General features: G+C 37.1%; 1 protein-coding gene across 1 annotated transcript in view; it reads left to right on the top strand.

The window, feature by feature from the left end:
- Plppr4 (phospholipid phosphatase related 4) overlaps positions 1–21774 on the top strand; it is a 46815-nt gene that overhangs the window by 14416 nt on the left and 10625 nt on the right. The window contains exon 2 of the mRNA XM_070007796.1: positions 16708–16893. Within this exon, the coding sequence (XP_069863897.1) occupies positions 16708–16893 (186 nt within the window). The remainder of the gene's footprint in view (positions 1–16707; positions 16894–21774) is intronic.

Below are 21774 nucleotides of genomic sequence, written 5' to 3' on the forward strand. Positions count from 1 at the left end.
CGCCCACAAAATGGACATCTCTTGCCTTAAGAGCCATTATTTGACCTAATAGGTAGAAAAGAATTCATACTTACTGAACACCTTCTATATACACATATAAAGTTCTCATCTAGGCCCCTGTACCAAGGACACTGGCCGTGAGGCCATATCATTCACATTCACAGAGTTTAGCAGCGTTATATTCAACTTGTACACAGCAGGCTTTCCCCAAGTCTAGATTTAGTCATCTGTGAAATGTTATGCTTTCCCAAAAATGATGAATGAACCAAAGGACAACCCGCTTTTGTAAAGAAGGGACCTCATTTAGGCTACTAGCATGAGATTCATTAAAAGCTTTTCTCCAAAGCAGTTTGACACCACTCAAGAATTCACAGTTTCTTTACCCTTTAGGCAATGATGTGGAAATGCAAAACAACTGGGAACTGAACTGAGCCAAACATTAAGAATTTTCAAGGTGAAGATTTTGGCCTAAATATTTTTCCTAGGAAATTAATTTACATATACTATAGAGATACACTATACAAAGTTCTGAAACATTTTCTACTCAAAGACCATATTCGTGTTCTACCATCCAGTTGAATTTTGCATGTTTAAACAAATATTACTTAAATTTTACATGTTTAAATAAATATTATTTGAGTCAGACGATGATGGGTCATGCCTAGCTCACAGTTCAAAGGATCGTGGGCAGGAAAGTCCAATGAGACTTTTATCTCCACTTAAAAAACCAGAAGTGGAGCTGTGGCTCAAAGTGTTAGAGCACTAGAGTTGAGCAGAAAGTTCAGAGACAGCTCCCAGGCCCTGAGTTCAAGCCCTATGACCACGACTACCAACAACAAAGGAAGTATTTTTTAATAATATTTTCTCCTTTAATTTTATTTCTTTCATTTATTCACTTTTTTTCCCTGTGTATGTGGTACTGAGGAATCGAACCCAGGGCTTCATGCATGCTAGGCAAGCACTCTACCACTAAGCCACATTCCCAGCCCAAAGGAAGTATTTTTGATGATTATCTAATGTTAAAATCTAATATTATCTAATTATGAATTTGATTATCTAGTTTTAAAGTAGATTACCTAAGATTTAAGTGTCAGATTGTAAAGTTATTTCATAGATAATGATTCCCCCAATGGACCAGGAAATAACAAAGGCAAAGTTCTTCATAGTATTCACTTTTTAAACTATCCTGTAGATAGATACACATCGTAGTCCCTCAATGACTTTGTGATACATTAACTATTGTGCTAGTCAAGAAATCCAGCAACTTAATTAATAGAGTTGGAGTGATATAGAGGCCACACTGAACATCAGCTTTGGTCTTGGTTTCAGTCTTTTCTCACATACCCCAAAGGCAAGTGGTCCTTTCAGTCCTATTTAGAAAGAGGAAGAAATAGCCAAGACCTCAGTGCATAGATGTATGCTCTAATATGACTAACAAAGGCCAAGTGCAAACACCTCCTAGAAGACAAGTATTCCAGATCTGTAACAACTATTATACATCATGTTATAACATTACCCATGATGATGCTCTCAGTCTCACTGAAGAGGCTAAATTCCTTCCTCCACCTCCACCCCTCCTTCACTTCCTATGGTAGATCACTGAGATCAGGGCAGCAGACTAGAGAAGAAAGGAAAATAGGCATCACACAGGAGACATCACAAAGTAGAAAAGCTTTAGGGAGACCAGTTCCACACATTATTTCTTTTTTTTTCTTCTCTTAAAAAATTACCTTTAAGTATTTGTACAAGGAGTTTCCCTTTAACCTAGCAGTTTAGGAAGACAATATATCTTGATCAATGGCATGCCTTTCAACATTCCTATCCATCCCTCCCTTACCCATTTCTTCCCTCCCTCACCCATTTCTTCCCTCCCTCTTCTTAATTTTATAGGATGTGCGTTGGATTCTTGTCTGCATTTTCTCCCTCTTCTTCTCTTCTTCCATCTACTCCTTTTCCTTTGACTCCACCCCACCCTTTTGAATACTCACTTCCTGATGCCTTATTTTTGATGAACTTTGACTTTGGCTTCCTAAGAAATTACACAATTTGAGTTCTTCATTGAATCTACCATAATTTAGTTAATACATTTGTATACACTGTCATACTACTAAAAGTATTTACTTATCAGTTTATAAGCTAAATCTAGCTTCCACGACAAGGGGAAAACATTCATCTTTTGCCTGACTTACTTAACAGTTTTTTTAGGGTCTTTCTATTTCTGCACAGATGATACAATATTCTTTGTAATGGATGAGTATAATTCAATTGTGTATGTACACTCCCATTTTTTGATCCATTCATCCATTGAGGGGTATCTAGGCTGATTCCATACCTTGGCTACGGTGACTAGTACTGCAATGAACATGGTTATGCTGGTGGCTTTATTCTGGTTTGTAATCTTTTGGGTCAATCCCAGAAGTGGAATTGCTGGGTCATAGGATAACTATGTTTTTGTTGTTGTTGTTGTTTGAGGAACCTCCATACTGCTTTCCAGAGTGGTTAAACAAGCTCAGACTCCCTATGGCTGCATACCCATCAGTCTCTGCTATTGTTTGTCTCCTTTTTTAAAAGGTTATTTTTAAGAATCACAGTAAAGTAGAATCTAGGTAGAAACTGTTTCACTTGGGATAGAGGCAAAAGCTGTTTGGTAGTGGGACAGGAACTTTCCTTTACCAAAGAGCAGTACTGGACCTTTAAGGTCCACTACCAGATGATAGAGCTATCAAAGGTTGGCTAAAGGGGAGGGGCAAAAGAAACCTCTAGGGGATAATGAAGCCTTAAAATTAGTGGAGAGCTTGATTAGGAAATTTCATCAATCCCGACACAGTTTATATATCCTTCCAGATTACAGAGCTTTCCAATCTGTACAAAAATCTTCATGATACATGTAAAGATCTAAGATGGTTGATTGTGTTGGTGTGTTGGTGTGTGTGTGTGTGTGTGTGTGTGTGTGTGTGTGTGTGTGTGTGTGTGTGTGTGTATGACTGACCCTTATTTCAAAGGTTATTAACTGACCCTTAGATTATTATTGTTTTTATAATTTTAATTATTTTTAATATTGTTCACCAAAGTCAGGTACTGAACTTATCATTGAAATACTTTTCTTATACATTCTAAAAGTTATTTCTGTTATGAAAAAATCCTGTGTTTGTCTCAAGCAACCCAGAAATAGTTAATTTATTCATTTAAGTTTTTAATAAGAAAATATGTTTCTTTGTCTGAAGTATATTACACATGTACACATGGTTCATCTGACTTTTTGATAATTTTCACAGTGAAACACATAATCTAACCTCACTTAAGCACAGCTGGGGAGTACTGGAAAGTAAAATATTTCACATCAGCAGCACACATTCATTATGTCTTTTATGATCACGACTCTCCTTCAAAACTAACAACCTAATACATAAGACCAGGTCTTAAGTAGCAGTAGAATTATTTTTCTAATTTTAAAAGAGAGTTTATAAATGTGGGTTTCAGTATGTAGCAGACAAACTCAGAGAGAGAAGCCTATGATATTCTCAGTTTCTCATCCTCTAAATTAGATTAGAAATCACTGCTCTGAATAGTTCATAGCTTACAAACATCTATCAGGTACATTGTTAAATAAATTTTCTAATTTTTCTTTTTTTTGTGAAAATACCATACAGAGGCTTACAATTACATGGGCAAGATAATGAGTACATTTCTTATCAAGCATTGTTGCCTCCTCCTTTGTTTCCCCTTCCTATCCCTTCCCATCCTGCCCCCCTTCCCACCCCCCCCATGCCCTCCTTCTCCCCCACTCCCGCCAAAGTTGTAAAGTTCGGGGTTTTTTGTGGGTTTTTTTTTGGGGGGGGGGTCCGGTCGTGGGGCCTGAACTCTGGGCCTGGGCGCTGTCCCTCAGCTCTTCAGCTGAAGGCTAGCGCTCTACCACTTGAGCCACAGCGCCACTTCCGGCTTTTTTTCTTTTTGCTTATGTGGTGCCGAGGAATCGAACCCAGGGCCTCATGCATGCATGAGCGCTCTACCACTGAGCCACCTTCCCAGCCCGTAAAGTTCGTTTTTTGACATAACAACTTGTACATCTCATTGTTGCAATGGGTCCATCTGTATCCCTATTTAAATGATTTGTTTTTTCCCTTCCCCTCCACAAATTATACCAACATCAAATACAGTGAAAGCAGGGGTTATACTATGGGGAAGGGACATACAAAGCAACAAAGAAATCATCTTATAAATATCAAATAATCGCATGCAAAAACATTTGAATACTTATCTTGGGGTTCATTTCACCTAACATGTCTAATTTTTCATAACAGAAACAAGAATTTGTATTGTGTGTAAGAAAACTATTTTAATGATAAGTTAATACCTGATTTATTATATTTATAGATTACATATTTATATATTTGTGTGTATATATAAATATATATCATATAGTACATATGTTATATATTATATATATAAATATATTTTTGGTATTTAGATGTTATATATTTATTATATTAAAAAATAATTAAACTTATAAAAATATTCTTTAATTAAGTTATGACCATCTATATTACATATGTCACTTTAGATCTCCAAATTAGAAATTTGATTTGTGCCATATCTCAAATACAGATTTTAGTTACCTTTCATAATCCATCTTTGTTGTAATGATGGTTTTCTCATAACATTTATATTACTTGATATTAAAACTATGTTGAGGCCCCAAAGGCATATATTTCCTTTGTCTCATTATTCAGATGAATACCAGCATGCTTTCTCTAGATAAATAAAGAAACCGTTAATAGTGAAGGTCCTATTCAAACAGTATATAAAGATCTTACTTTTTCTTAGACAATATAAAAAATTCACAATGCCCATCAGTAGAAACTCTAGGATGAATTTAAAGTATATAAAGAAAAAATGGCCTCTTTTTAGTTTTTGTTTCTCAGTGCCTTTAGGAAAGAATAGGCTAATGATAGAAGTTTCTAGAAAGAGGCATTATATACAGTGATTACAAACTTGAACTCCAATCATATTTCTTGAGTTTGTAATACATCTACTAAGCCATATAACCTTAACCAAAAACAAGAACATGCAAATCCTGTGTGTCTCTGTTCTTTCATCTGTAGAATAGCAAAACTAACAGTGTCCTCATCAGAAAAGTATAAAGACTGCAGGAATTCAGACATGTGAAGTCCTTTAAATAGTACCTGGAAAATATTAGCAGAATTCAATTACTATTCGTGCTATATATTTTTAAAGTTAGCTATATGTTATAGGAGAAGAGAAATTACAGCTGGAACAAAGGATTCAAAAGCCAATTACTTTGAACACCCAAAATACAGGCTCTCAGCCCCAGGACTCTGTCTCTAATCTGTTTGAAAGAACAAAATGCTTTCCCAGACAATGCACATATTTCAGTGTCTAATTATATAAAAAGAACAAATCCTCAGCACCTGGGGTTAAGGCTGATGATTAAAAAACACAAGACCCCAAGCCTACTGCTAGATCAATATTCATGGTAATAAAACAGCCACTTACCATTAGTTTGTACTTTATTGTTAAATCATGGAGTGATTATAATTAGTCTTTTTAGAACTGTAGACCTGTAATTCATATTCAAGCATAAAAGCACAGAAGAACAGATTGTTTCCCTGTAAGATTTAACACATATTTTTGGTCTCTTTGTGGCTTTCTATTAATTATCATTGGTATTTGACATCCCCAATTTACGTTTCTTGTATTCTTCAATGCTAACAAAATGACAAGAACTCCAGAAATTCAAGTATTTCCTTGAAGTAGAAATAAACAATGATCTTTTATGTAGATGTATTCTCTTGACTATAGTAAAAGGTTTTGAAAACTGAGGATTTTTTTTCCTTAGCTAGACTATTAAAATGTCCCAATCTTCAGGATTTCATTCCTGTACCTACCTATTAATGGATTCCACATTGAGGATACATGGAACATTGAGAATAATGAAGTGAGTAAGACAATTTCTCTGCTTTCAAAAGATCGTGTTGAGCAAGGTGCAGGTAGCTTGTGCCTATTAATACTAACTTACTCAGGAGGCTGAGGTCTAAGGACCAGGATTCAAAATTAGCCTGGACAGGAAAGTCTATCAGGCTCTTATCTCCAGCCAAACACCAAAAAGCTAGCAATGGAAGTGTGGCTTAAGTGGACGAATATCAGTGTTGAGTGGAAAAAGCCATGTTTGAGAGTAAGCCCCTGAGTTCAAGCTTCAGTACCTACACACACACACACACACACACACACACACACACACACACACACACACACACACACACACACACACACATACTGGACTGTATTGTATAGTAGAGAAGGAAGACAGGGAAAACAGGAAATGAACAAGTGCCATCTGTCCATCCTTCTTGATGAGCAAGCCACTCACAGATAGCACTGCTTCTGAGACATTCTTCTAGAGGGAGGAATTACCAAAGCCAGAAAAACCTTCGGTACCTTAGGTAGGCCCAATTTCTGATATCTCAATATTAGAAATCATTTACTCAGGCAGATAAAAGTGAAGATAAAAGCAGACCACATCTACAACCCAATTAGATTCTTTATTATTATTATTATTATTATTATTTTGTGAACACTGTACAGAGGGGTTACAATTGCATGGGCAGGATAATGCGTACATTTCTTATCAAGCATTGCAGTCTCCTTTGTTTACTCTTCACATCCCTTCCCAGCTTCCCCCCTCCCCCCCACCCAATCCTCCCCTCCTCCCCCTGCCACCAACATTGTAAAGCTCACTTTCGACATGACAACTTGTACTTCTCATTGTTGCAACAGGTCCACCTGTATCCTTAAACGACTTGTTTTTCCCCATCTCCTCTACAAGTTATACTGACATCAAATATAGTGAAAGCAGGGGTTATACTGTGGGGGAGGGACATACAAAGCAACAAAGAGATAATCTTATAAATGAGTTAGAAACAAATGCATGAAAGAAAAAAACATTAAAATACATATCTAAGGGTTCATTTTCCTAACATCACATCCAATTAGATTCTTAAGATGCTATAGAAAAATCATCATAAATAAGAACAACTATGGAGAACCCTCATGAGAAAGAAGCTTCCACCGCTGAGAATACCACATGAGCAAGAGTGTGGTTTGAACGTGTCTGCCACCCTTCCCTCTCAGTGCCACTTAGACCCCTCACACACAAGGACATCTCTCCTCATCTGTCCTCTTAGCTGGCATTCCCATGGAAGCCTGGGGCTACCCTTTCCTGAAAAGCACTAGACTAGTGCCAGATGGTGAAATGCGATAAGCCGCAGCAGGGTGGAACCAGCCCATGCTTCCAGGAACTTAACAGACCGTGATTCAATTATGGACCCTGCCACTCAGAAGTCAGGCGTGCTGTGCAACGTATCTGGAGCAGGCTATCTATCTTCAAATTTACCTTAGCTGGGCCTGCCATGGCTCACTCCTCTAATCCTAGCTACTCAGGAAACAGAGATCTGAAGATCCTGAGTTAGAGCCAGCTTGGGCAATAAAGTCTGTGACACTCTTCTCTTTCATTAACCATCAAAGGCTGCAAGTAGAGTTGGCTCAATAGTAAAGCCCCAGCCTTGAGTGAAAAAGCTAAGAGACAGGGCCTGGGCCATGAGTTCATATCCTAGAAGCAGCACACACACACACACACACACACACACACACACACACACACACACACACACACGTATACACAAAATAGTATATGAGAATTAAAACAGAGGAGTCTTTTCCAATCCCCTGTAAGACCTTCTTCCCAGTTTGGAACTACATCATCTTCACCATATAGAGGGGGAAGAATGTTGAGACTATGAGGGTAGCAGGCATTTCCTGGACTTAGGCACTGGGGCAAGAATCTAGTGTCTCTGTTTTCTCATCTATAAATTACTTTGTAAAGTAAGATTGAAATGTAGCAATTTACTAAACTTAGCACTGCATTGAGCAACTAAAGTCCTCATCACATGCTAGCTATAGCTAAGAAGTCGTGTATGTTTTCAGTTGCTTTGATAGTAATTTCCTGATTTCTTGCAATGACATTCAGCAAATATATCATGGAGGCATGAACCAAAGCATTGTGTGAATTATTTTCCAATGCTTGATTGTAGGACGAAAGCTAGTCATACACAAATAGACTCCATCAAAGGCAGACTGAGGCTCCCTTCCTTAAAGCAGGCATGGAGAATGAATGATAGAGCCCTCAACCGAATGGATTCCATGTAGGAAAAAATAATTGGAAAGAATAAGGACTTGATGAGAGAAAAAATGTGAAAGTATAACATAGAGTGGAGACCAGATTATGTCTCTTTGAGACATAAATGTAATGCGATTGATTTCTGTAGGTTCATTTCATATAGCCATCTAATCTTCGATAAGGGAACTAAAAAAAATAGAATGGAAGAAAGACAGCCTCTTCAGTAAATGATGCTGGCAAAATTGGTTAATCATTTGTAGCAAACTAAAGCTAGATCCTTATATATCACCCTGCACCAGAATCAACTCCAAATGGATCAAAGACCTTGGAGTCAAAGCAGACACTCTGAAAACATTACAGGATGGAATAGGAGAAACCTTAGGTCTCCTTGGCGCAAGCTGAAATTTTCTTAATAGAGACCCAGAAACACAACAAATCAAAGAAAGGTTGGACAAATGGGATTGCATGAAGCTGCAGAGCTTCTGCATGGCAAAGGACATAGCTAGTAAGGATAGAAAGCCCATGGATTGGGAGATCTTCACTAGCCATACAACGGACAAGGGTCTCAGATCTAAAATATACTTGGAACTCAAAAAATTAAATCCCCCAACAACAAATCCTCAAAGAAACAACTGCCCAATAAATAAGTGGGCTAAAGACTTAACGAGAAACTTCTCTGAAGAGGAAATAAAAATGGCCAATAGACACATGAAGAAATTCTCAACCTCTCTAAGTCATAAAAGAAATACAAATCAAAAAAACATTGAGATATCACCTCACCCCAGTTAGAATGGCTATAATCAAGAACTCTAATAACAGCAGATGCTGGAGAGGATGTGGTCAGACAGGAACTTTACTTCATTGTTGGTGGGAGTGTAAACTTGTTCAACCACTTTGGAAAGTAGTATGGAGGTTCCTCAAAAGACTCCACATAGAGCTCTCCTATGATCCAGCAATCCCACTTTTGGGCATTTACCCAAATGATCACAAACAAGACCATACTAAAGCTACCAGCACAACTATGTTTATTGCAGCATTATTTACCATAGCTAAGATATGGAACCAACCCAGATGCCCCTCAGTAGATGAATGGATCAAACAAATGTGGTATATATACACAATGGAATTCTATGCCTCTATCAGAAAGAATGACATTGCCCCATTTGTTAGGAAATGGAAAGACAGAAAAACTGTATTAAGTGAAGTAAGCAAGGCCCAAAGAAACATAGGTCCCATGGTTTCCCTTATTTGTAATAACTAGTATCTATCTGAGATAAGCAGAAATACTCAGATAAGTTGATGTTAGGCAAAATTAACCCCAAGATAAGGATTCAAATGTTTTTTTCTTTCTTGTGATTGTTTCTAACATATTTATAAGATAATTTCTTTGTTGCTTTGTATGTCCCTCCCTCACGATATAACCCCTGTTTTCACTGCATTTGATGTTGGTATAATTTGTGGAGGGGAAGGGAAAAAACAAATTGTTTAAATAGGGATACAGATGGACCCATTGCAACAATGAGATGTATAAGATGTTATGTAGAAAAACAAACCCTAAGATATGTATTTAAATGTTTTTTCTTTCATGCATTTGTTTCTAATGCATTTGTATGATTATTTCTTTGTTACTTTGTATGTCCCTCCCCATGGTATAACCCCTGCTCTCACTGTATTTGATGTCGGTATAATTTGTGGAGGGGAAGGGGAAAAACAAATAGTTTAAATAGGGATACAGGTGGACCCATTGCAACAATGAGATGTACAAGTCGTTATGTCGAAAACAAACTTTATAACTTTTGTGGCGGGGGTGGGGAGTAGGGGGGGTAGAGGTGGCGGGGAGGATTGGGTGGGGGGCGGGGGAGGAGGATGGGAAGGGATGGGAAGGGGAAACAAAGGAGGAGGCTACAATGCTTGATAAGAAATGTACTCATTATCTTGCCCATGTAATTGTAACTCCTCTGTACAGTATTTTCACAATAAAAAAAATAAAAAATGTAATGGGAGCATAGCTGTTTGGGGAGCATAGCTGTGAGGATTGTGGAGTTTAAGCACAAAGTGATATTAAACAAGAAAGGAAGGCTGATTGATTGAACTCATACTAGAAAAAGTCATACGTCCATTCTAGGTCTTTTGTACTTTATTTTGTTATTGGAAGGATATTATTAAATGTCTCATCAGATGTCAATTGTAGGAAAGTTAGTCTGGCACTCATGTTGGAGAATGAATTGAATGGTGGAAAAAAAGAGCTACTGCTGTTGTGTCAGGCCATGCTAGTGAAAAAGGGAGAGAGAAACAGAGAGGAATCTTTCTTAAATCATGCCATCTCTAGAGCTTTCTGCAATCAGAGGGGGATTTAAGGGTCCCTCATTTCACTGATAATAAAGGAGGTCTGAAAGGGTTAAAATCTAGGAGCTGATGGAATAAATGAAGGAAATAACTGGTTTTTCCCTGGCCAACTTCAATTTTGCTTACTCACTCTGTCCTGCTTTAATTTTATCTATACTTGGCATTTTCTGAGTGAAACTAGCTCAGATTTCTAGATTTTGAATAAATGTAACATGTTCATTCTGACCTGTTCCCTTTAATAACACCAAAATTGTCAGTATGTTTGTCTGCTCTGCTTTTGAGGGCTCTTTGTAAGTAATCTGAATATATTATAATGAAGGTAAAGATAGCTTTATAAACCATAAAACTTTAAACTGTGATCATCATTGTCACTACTGGAAGGAAACTTTGTATTGGCTGCAAGACAAAAAAAAAAACCTTCACAATATAATTAAAGAATTATACTCCAAGGAAGTGGAGGTATGACTGAAATGGTAGAGCACCAGCTTTGAGCAAAAAAGCGAAGTGAGTCCACAAGGCCCTGAGTTGAAGCAAAATAAAATAAAAATAAAATTGTATATGTGTGTATAATGTATATATATATAACATATAATATATAATATATGTAACATATGATAATATGTGTATATACATAGAGAGAGAAAGACAAGAGACAGAGAAAGCCGAGACAGGCAGAGAGACTTATACTGCAATAAGTAGATAATTCCCTCATCAAAATGTATTGATCACTGACAGATTTCTTAGTGGCCACAGTCTTTGCTAAAATTGCTTTGACCTACTAATGTTTTTAAGCATGAATCTTATTTTATAATTATATTGCTGTGTTAAATCTCGCACTTTATCTATTCAGGGGTATCTATTGACTGGTTCTAACCCCCTCGCATCTTATAGCTACAATATAGAAATAGTATTAAAATGTTCTTTTCATTATTATCAAAAATACTATTTAAATATCATTTAAAATATTCTTTTGTAATATTAATAATATTCTTTGACTTCTGACATTGCTCTATAAACATCATGAAACTTCTTGTGTATGTGTTGTTCTTCAACAGTCAGAAGCAAATCATTCTGCGGCTGTTCAAATCATCCTACACTGATGCTTTTAGATGCACATCTGCCTTTCAATCTAATTCCAGAATGGCATGCTAGTCTCTTCTAGTCAGCTATGTGAAAATAAGAGGCATCTCACTTTTCAACATTTCTGAAATAGAAGCTCAGATTCCATCTCCTGGCCTTCGCTAGCTCAGAAAAAGAAATGACATTTCTTGCCCAGTTGCTCAAATCTGAAATCCATCTCTGTTGTCTTGCCTTCTCCAATACTCACTGAACAAAAGCTTGTCACTTCTATCTCCCAGACTATAACCAGAATCTGACTTTCTCTATAGCTCTACTTCCCTGCCGCATCTCTTGCTAGGATTTCTGGGTCTGCCATGCATCCACTAGAACATGAGCCAGATAAGTGCAAGGAATTTTCTGCTTAGTTTACTCCATAGTCCTTGCACTTACAGCTGTGCCTAGCATCTCAAAGTAATTACTGAGTTTTGAAGCGCTTTCTAAATTTTGAACCTCCTCTACTTTAGACTCACCGTAATCTATTCTCACTCCAATGGCCAGAATAGTGTTTTTTAAGGTATTTCAAGGCTTATTAAACCTTCAAGCCCAATTCAACCCTCCAAAATGTTTCCAATTTTATACTGGGGGAAAAAAATCCGAACTTCTACCATCAACTTCCATACATCCGCTTCTCTGACTTACTCTAGGGACACTTTCTCTATTCCATTATGCTTTCTACTTGAGTTTTGTATGACGCATTCTTTCTTCATCCTTCAAGTCTCTATTTAAATGGCTGAAAAGTTAGGCCTTCATGATCTAAAATAAGAATCCAGGCACTGGGGGCTGGGAAGGTGGCTCAGTGGTAGAATGCTTGCCTTGCATGCCTGAGGCCCTGGGTTCGATTCCTCAGCACCACCTAAGCAAAAAGAAAAAAGCCGGAAGTGGCGCTGTGGCTCAAGTGGTAGTGTGCTAGCCTTGAGCTGAAGAGCTGAGGGATAGTGCCCAGGCCCAGAGTTCAGGCTCCATGACTGGACCCCCCCCCAAAAAAAAAGAATCCAGGCACTCAAGTACCATGGAACTTTTCATTTCTGTCCACTTTTTCTCAACTACAAAGAATATTCGTGAGAAAAAGTCCTTGTTTAAATCACAACCTTATTCCCACGATCTAGAACAAGGCCTGGAACCAGAAGGGTTTAAATAGATACTTGATGAAAAAAAAATAAAAGAGGTAAACTGTCCATACCATGTATGTTAGTTCACTAGTTCTTTGTGACTAGGGCCTGGTCAGTTCAAGAGGATCCCACAGAATGCTGGATTCACCATGGCCATGGGAAAGGACAACAATGGAACTGATATGTGTTCTTCTAGGCTGGATATCCAAATGAATGGTCTCAAATGAGAAGTCAAACTTGCCCTTATTACCAGCATACTAAGCAAGTAAGCTGCCCAACCTAGATAAAATGCCATGACAGAGCCTATAAAAATGTTATTAAAACTGATACATACTACAAATTTATACAGTGGCTCATGCCTGTAATTCTAGCTACTCAGGAGGCTGAGATCTGAGGATCCTGGTTCAAAGCCAGTCTGGGCAGGAAAGACCATGAGACTCTTTTTTTTTTTTTTTTTTTTTTTGCCAGTCATGGTATCTGAACTCTGGGCCTGGGCACTGTCCCTCAGCTCTTCAGCTCAAGGCTAGTGCTCTACCACTTGAGCCACAGCACCACTTCCAGCTTTTTCTGCTTATGTGGTGCTGAGGAATCGAACCCAGGGCCTCATGCATGCAAGGGCAAGCACTCTACCACTGAGCTACCTTCCCAGCCCCACCATGAGATTCTTATCTCCAATAAACCACTCAAAAAACCAGAAGTGGTGCTGTGGCTCAAGTGGTAAAGCGCTAGCTTTGAGCTAGATGAGGGACAGCACCCAGGCCCAGAGTTCAAGCCCCAGGACAGACAAAAAAAAAAAAAGTTGGCATCAGAAAGATCAATATTACAGAAATGGGATCTTTTGAGACATTTTTCTTTTGTTTGTCCTGTCTTGAAATACTATCTTCAAAATACTATAATATTAAACAGAATGGTTCTATTGTTTTCTCTCACAAGCTGTGTAGCAGACAGCAGTGATTAAAATAAGTGTTTTCTTGGGGAAACTGATTTTCTAATCTTCAAATCATTTCTGTGTTCTGTATTGTTGTATAAATGTAGTTTGGTTGACTCTTTTTTTCTTTAGGTACCTAAAAGTAAAAATAAAATTTGTAATGCCCATCTACATAGATCTGTTAAAATAAGTTTAATCTCATCTTTGAGATCTCATTTAAATGCAGTCAAAATAAGTCTGCATAGTCTTTCTTATTGTTAGCAAATACTGTCTGCTGGATTTCTTTTTCTAATATTTGTAAAATGTTAATTCAGAAGTAAAAGGACTTATGAACAGTTGTGGGTAAACAAAAAAAATATTCTGAAGTTTCAGGATTGTGAGGGGGCTAGAGCTTATTTATTTTTATTATCTTTAAGTAATTGTATTAAGGGGTTAAAGTTCAACATGATAATTTATTAGTGCAATGCATCTTGATCAATGCCCTTCTATCATTCTCCCCATCTCTCCCAACCCCGCAAGTTACCTAGCTCCATTTTCAAATATATGCCTTGCATAATTATGACTGTATTCACCACCTCTCTGCTAAGTTTCTCATACTCAAGAGAAACTTTTGTTGCTAAGTATTTCAGGGATAAAAGATATTTTTAAAGATGGGTGTGCTAGAATTAGTTATTCATAATACTTGAGTAAATGCAGTGAAATACAATTTTAGAACATAGTACATAAATTTATGTTTCCAAATAGCATTCCAAACAAAATTGATGTAAAGATAAAGAGTGAGTCAGGCTCACAAGGAGGGTGAAAGATGATGAATATGGTCCAGATAGATTCTTTCAAGACTCACTGAAACTGGTTTTTGGAAGGGAGAAGGGGAGAAGGGAGAGAGATAGAAGGGGTGAAATTACTGGAATATATCGTAAACATGTGTACAATCTCCCCCAGATAATAGAAGCTAATAAAAATGATTTTAAAGAAAAAAGACAAAAAGTGAAAGATACCTTTTTTTAAAAAGTCAGAGAAATAAACATCAAACTAGGAAAAAATTCCTGTTCTGTAATCATTAGGTTTCTAAGATGTACTACTGCAAGAAATAGAAAAGTTAAAAAAATAGAACCTGGTTATTATCCTAGGCCTCAAACTCATGCCTTACCTGCCTCTGACTTCTTAGTGTTACATCAATACATGCAGAAGAACAGTTAGAAGATATTACATTATTAGCATAGATAGAAAAGTATGTAGCTAAAAATTGGCAACTATGAAAAGATTAATGTGTAAAAATACTACTATATCTGCCACAAATATACATACATGTGCGTCTGTGTCATGAGTATATCATATATATGCATATATTAACTCACTTATATTAGTAATCACTAGTGACAGTTTAAAAATAAGATTAGTCTCTGTCTTAAGAGATATTTTGGCAATAAATTTAAATGTTCATCTCACTACAAAACCACCTCTTGGGAATAGAAAACATATTGGTGCTTTGTATAGTTACGTTTGTAAAAGACAAAGAACTAGAAATCATTAGTGGGCGATAACATCATCTTCAGAAATGCCCTGTTTGGTTAGGTAAACATATCTTCCATATACGTGAAGGCCTTCCACAACATTTCCAGTGTTCTCTAAGTCCACATTTTCAGGTTCTGAAACATCAGATATTAGGCAAACCATTTAATATTCTGTCTTTAGTTGTGATTATGTCTCTCACAAAGCCTATGGTACTTGGTGGCCAAGTCTATGTTTTATTCACTGCATTATAGCAAATATCCACCTAGTATCTGCTACACTGTAGGCTGAATGAATTAAATTCACTTTTTTTGTCAGTCATGGGGCTTGAACTCTGGGCCTGGGCACTGTCCCTGCACTCCTCAGCTCAAGATGAATGCTTTACCACTTGAGCCATAGCACCACTTCCAAATTCACATATTTTATATAAAAAATATGTCTAGAGAGTACATTGTGCCTAGTTTAAGGTCACCATACAAACAAATGGACACTGCAATTCGAATTTCAGATAAATTATTTTAATGGACACATTATCTCCCAAGTATTACATGGGAACAACTTATACTACAAATTATTCATTGCTATCTGAAATTATTTGTTCACTTGTATTTTTATTGACTGCATCTGGCAAATCTAACCTAGTTCTTGTAATTAATTAGGATTTACACATTCATTGCATTAGTCATTTACCAGCAGGTATTTATTGCTTTGTTAAATTGTTAAATAATGCACTGCATGCATACCGTTCCAGGAACAACCACATACACTGGGACTCAGGGATAAATAATACTGATGTATTCTTTCCTCATGGAGGATTTATTTCAGGGAGACAATATGGACGATGAAAAAAGTAAATGAGTGAAATACTAAACTAGCAAGATAATTTTATTTAATAAATACCATGAGGAAAACTCAGCATAATGATAAGGTAGAGGATGGGTCAAAGTTCATCCTAGATAATACATTATTAAATGATGAAAACGAATAGGGGCCATCTAGCAAGAAATAAATTTGACTGTCATAAGACAAGCAGGAAAACTAAGTTGTCATGGGCAGGGGGTTTTGCAGAATGGTGGGGTCATTGTCTAAGTGTGTGAGAGACAGAGAGACAGAGAGGTTTGGAGAAAGAACAAAATTGTGCATCTGGTTAGAATGGGAACTGACTGGGTAGTTAAATTAGAGAGTGACATGAGCGGAAATCTTTCTGAAAGACCCAGTGGGATTCTGTGTCTAAAGAACAGATGGGCAGATTAGGAGGTGAAGCATGAAAGTGGAACCCAAGTTGGAAGATGATGACGTGCATAGACTCCTGGCAGGCTGGTGACAGCAGTGGATGAACTGTGAAAACAGAAACTTAGACTCTGATGTATGGTTTTTCACCCTGGACCAAAGAGGAGTTGTGTGAGAGGAAGAGGAATCCGCCTGTCACACTTTACGCGGTACTGGTTGCATGCACGTGCTGTCTAGAGAGTGAGTTGATCTGTGTCCTTCATTCTCAGTTGCCGATACTGGCCTCCTCGGTCGTTAGCCTCTACTTCCTTGAACTCACTGATGTCTTCAAACCCGTCCACTCGGGGTTCAGCTGCTATGACCGGAGCCTCAGCATGCCATACATCGAGCCAACCCAGGAGGCCATTCCCTTCCTCATGTTGCTTAGCTTGGCTTTTGCTGGACCTGCGATTACGGTAAGGCTTACACCCGCTCCTACCACATACCTAATTGCATTCCTTTGTCAGCCCCAGAAAACTAAAAAAAAAAAAAAATCGTGTAATGTGTTATAACAAGGAAAAGGTGAATTATTGATTTTAAATGTGGAAGATCAGCTCTTTGGGCTACTTCAACAACATCATGTAATTACTAGCTTAAAATCATTGGCTTTAAAAGTTAAGAAAGACTATATGATGTCAAAAATGATTAAGCTGTATATACACTTGTTTAAGCCCTTCTGGAATGGCTTTGTAAATCTATAATTTTGAGTGAGTAATAGGACATCTACTTATTAAATTTTATGTTATGTGTTTGCCATCTAAAGTATAGAAAACAGAAGAAAAACATAATAATATGGTCAAAAGACTTCTTCTTAAACATAAATATTGTTTACAATTTATTTTGATTATGAAAAGTAGAAGTAGAAGTAAAGTAGAAGGTTCTGAGGTGGGGATGAAGAGTATAGAAGCATATATATATATATATATATATATATATATATCTTTATCTCTCTAGATATATACATACATACAGATATCGATCGATAGATCTATGCAGATATATACACAGATAAGGATATATATAGATATCTATATACTCATATAGATATATACAAATATAAATCTTATCTATAGCCATATAAATGTATACAGATGATATATATGTATATATGCATATTATATATTTAGATAGATTTACATATGATATATGATATAGATTATGATATAGATCCATATAATTCCAGTACTGATATAGATCTGTAGTTCTGTATAGATCTATATTATATCAAAACCCATGAAACATTGTTTAAAAAGGAGGAAGGGTACCAAACACTGGTGGCTCATGCCTATAATCCTAGCTACTCAGGAGGCTGAAATCTGAGGATCATCATTTGAAACCAGCCTGGTGAGGAAAATCTGTTAGACTCTTAACTCCAATTAAGCACCAAAAAAGCCAGAAGTGTAGCTGTGACTCAGCTTGTAGAGTGCTAGCCTTGGGCACAAAAGCTCAGAGACAGTGCCCAGGCCCAAAGTTCAAGCCCCAGGACTGGCAAAAAGAAAAATAGGAAGGAAAGAATAATTAAGGGATATAACAGAGAGGATGAACCTATTTAATATACACTGCAAACTCTGTGCATCTATGGAATTACCATGATGAAAGCCCTTTGAACTATTAATATATGTCATCACAAATTTTTAAGTAAGAAAATATAAAGCAAAACCCACTAGATCAAAACTTACCTCATACCTGCCCCGCCCCACACAAACACACTCATAAGATCATTAACTACATTTGCACACACAGAGCACATACATAAAGAAATGCCATAACATTCTGGAACTGAATTAAAGCATGGTTTTAGTTATTTTATAGGTAAATATATACTTCACACATAAATAACACACGTTTAGATAAATTCATTTATCAACCATCTCTTCTACCCCAAACACTAGCTAAACAGCAGAGGACAATGTTTCCAGGGCAATAACATTCATTCCCTCGGTGCGAACTTTCGCTTTCCTTTGATCATGCTCCAGGACAGCAGAGTAGGTGGCTATTAAATCATTAAAAGCTGCATTTAAGTGGAGGTTTTATGCAATATTAGGATGATTTGGCCTGTTGATATAGCAGCAGTTTTAGAAAAGACTGCATAGATCTCTACTCGATACTATTTGGTAGCTCTGATTTTGATTTTTTTTAATGTCTTCCATATTAACTAATAAACAGCATGATATTTACACTGTAGATAAATTATGTATGTAAGTTATCTTCTCAGAAGATAACATTGGAAGTTGACTTTTCTATAGAAGTTTAATACTTCATACTAAATGCTTCAAAATGACTATGTCACTTAAAACTCCACAGTGACGAGAACTATTAAAAAATATATACTTGGAAGTAGTCATGGTTCGGAGAGAGACATTTTTAAAGGGTGCTATTGCTGAGAACCAATTTTTGCCTTTTTTTTTCTAAATACTTTACAAAAATCCTTATCACTTAGAGCAGAAAGAATATGCGCTTTCTATGCACAGCAGATACTATTTCTCTCTGTAGAGCTATAGTGCCCAGATTTATTATAATTGATGTGTTTGAAGTAAAACACGTCAAGTGCCACACAAAGGATTATGACTGCTATCATTTAGATAATTTGCTTCTTGTATATCTAGAAGTCTTTCTTCCCGGAGCTTGCTTATCAAGTCATGTGGGAAACAAGTCTCATCACGATGCTTGCTTCCTGCCAGGACTATTTTTCTCACAGTGCTTCTTTCCCTGAGATTGTTGCCTGTGGCCTTGGACTCCCCATGCTCCTTTTTCTGGTTACACATCTTCAATATAAAGTCCAAGAATGTTCTCTGGGCTCTTTGAGGTCGAGGCTTTCTTTCTTGAGACCTGGGAAAGGAGCGAGGAAGATCACCATGTGTGCCTTCCCCTGAGCTGACCATGACTTGGTATAGAGGAGATTCCATGGTCCTTCAAGTCTGCTGTGAGCATCTTTTTGGAAAGGGGAGCAAACTAGGGGGCCATTTGCACCCTAGGGCTCCTAATACCATATGAAAACTTCTGTGCACTCCTGGGTGTCAGCATTTTCCTTCTATGCTAGGGTGTGTGTCTGTGTGTGAGTGCGCGTGCGCTAGGGTTTGGACCCAGGGCTTCTTGCTCTTGCTTAGCTTTTCTGCCCAAGGATAGTGCTCTACCACTTGATCCATACCTCTACTTTCAGCTTTTTTGGTGGTTACTCAGACAAGAGTCTCATGGACTTTCCTGCCCAGGAAGAGCCATAATCCTCAGATCTCAGATTCTTGAGGAGTATTTCTGATTACAAGTGTGAACCCCAGGTACCTGGCTGGCTCTCATGCATTTTGAGTAAATCATACTGAGTCAGATTTTGTTAGTGCTCGAATCAAACACCGTTTCTTTTACACATCTTTCTCTCCAAATGTGCACTATACTTCTTTCACATTTTGACATCAATGTCTTGTAGGCCTTCTCCCAAAACACACATTTTTTTTCAACATTGATCCTATTGTATTACATAGTAATCTTGTTCTAGGACCATAATTCTGTCTATAATCTTACTTCATAGTTACTTCTCTCATTACTGAACCACATTCTTGTGACAACAGACACATTCTAACCTTTGACTTTCAATGACATCATTTTATTCCATCCTTATGGTGACACAAACCTGTAGCTAAAATAGAGTCAGGAGGAAAGTAAAGAGGCAGAGGGGACCCATCATTAGAAATGGCTTTGAAGCCGGGTACTGGTGGCTCATGCCTGTAATCCTAGTTACTCAGGAGGCTGAGACCTGAGGATTACAGTCCAAAGCCAGCCCAGGCAGGAAAGTTCATGAAACTCTGATCTCCAATTAACTACCAGAAAACCAGAAGTGGCACTGTGGCTCAAGTGGTAGAATGCTCACCTTGAGCCGATGAGTTCAGGGTCAGCACCCAGGCCCAGAGTTCAAGCCCCACGAACTACCAAATAAAGAAAAAAGAAATAGCTTTGAGAGAGAGACAGAGACAGAGACAGAGAGACAGAGAGAGAGACAGAAAGAGGAGAGAGAGAGAGAGAGAGACTTCTTATATTTTACCCATTCACAGGGAGAAAGCACCACAAAAGCAAGAATGATTCTTTAAAGGGGACTTTATATGGGCAAAATAAAGATAATTGATTTTATATAAGCATTTAAGTATGAACTGTAGTGTTTGCTTGCCAGAGTTCTTTTGTTCTTTGAGACATCATCCTAATATTACACATAAAACTGTAAAAATGCTTTTCATTCCTGTGAAATAGATTGTTATCTCTTTTTTCAGAATCATCCTTCAGCTAAAAAATTTCATTCTTCAACATTCAATTCTCTTTTACTATACAAAGATAATAAAACCAGCATTTCATTTAGGTTCTGTGAAGATTATTTTTCAGAGGAAACAACCCAGAATGTCTGTGTTTATCATAAATCTTCATGAAATTACATGAATAGATTATAAATTATATATAATTTCTTCCTAGGAATACAACTTTCTTATGTATTTTAAGGCCAAATACATGTAATTTCATTTTCTACTAGAATCTGATTATAGTTCCTGGTGACTAACCTTGACTTTAGGAGAGTATATCACCTGCTTGTAGAACATTATCAAATATGGCATAGCTTCTAAAAAGCAATTCATTGGAAATTTAAACACTAAAGACTCTGATAAATAAGGCAATAGTTATATTGGCTTGTTTTATTGTATAAGAAAGACATTTCAGATTACATGCTCTTCTTATTTCAAGGACAAAATATTTCCTCTCAATGTCTTTCATAGAACAGTTATTAGAAAACCTATCTCTTCCCATCTAAAATCCATCCATGATATAACACATACACACAGAGACATAGACACAGACACACACACACAGACACACACACACACACACACACACACATTTCTATTGCTTCTTTAAAGGCTGGATACAGCATAAAACAAAATATCATAAAAAGGTACACTTCATAAACTATGAAAACAGCAACAAATAATTTTATTGTCCAGTCTAAATTCCCCAATGTCTTGCACAGACTAACATGCTATTCAGAAAGAGTAGAAATAACCAGAAGTAAGTTGGATTTACATTAGGAAGGATGAACCCTTACTCTGAAAATTCTCTTTAAACCAAATCAAGTCATTTTGAAAGCCCGTGCAATTGCATCTAGAAAAAGGAAGTGAAAATTGATTTGACCCTTAAGGAGATCAATTGGGCTAATATACTTGTCAATATACAGACAACAAACCTCTGTTTGTACTTCACAATTAGGCCAATAGTGTTGATACCCCCTTTGACATAGAGGTTTTAGCATATTAAAACAATGAATA

Source organism: Dipodomys merriami, unplaced genomic scaffold, assembly GCF_024711535.1.
Source record: "Dipodomys merriami isolate MVZ:Mamm:240054 unplaced genomic scaffold, mDipMer1.0.p SCAF_7, whole genome shotgun sequence".
Taxonomy (NCBI): Eukaryota; Metazoa; Chordata; class Mammalia; order Rodentia; family Heteromyidae; genus Dipodomys; species Dipodomys merriami.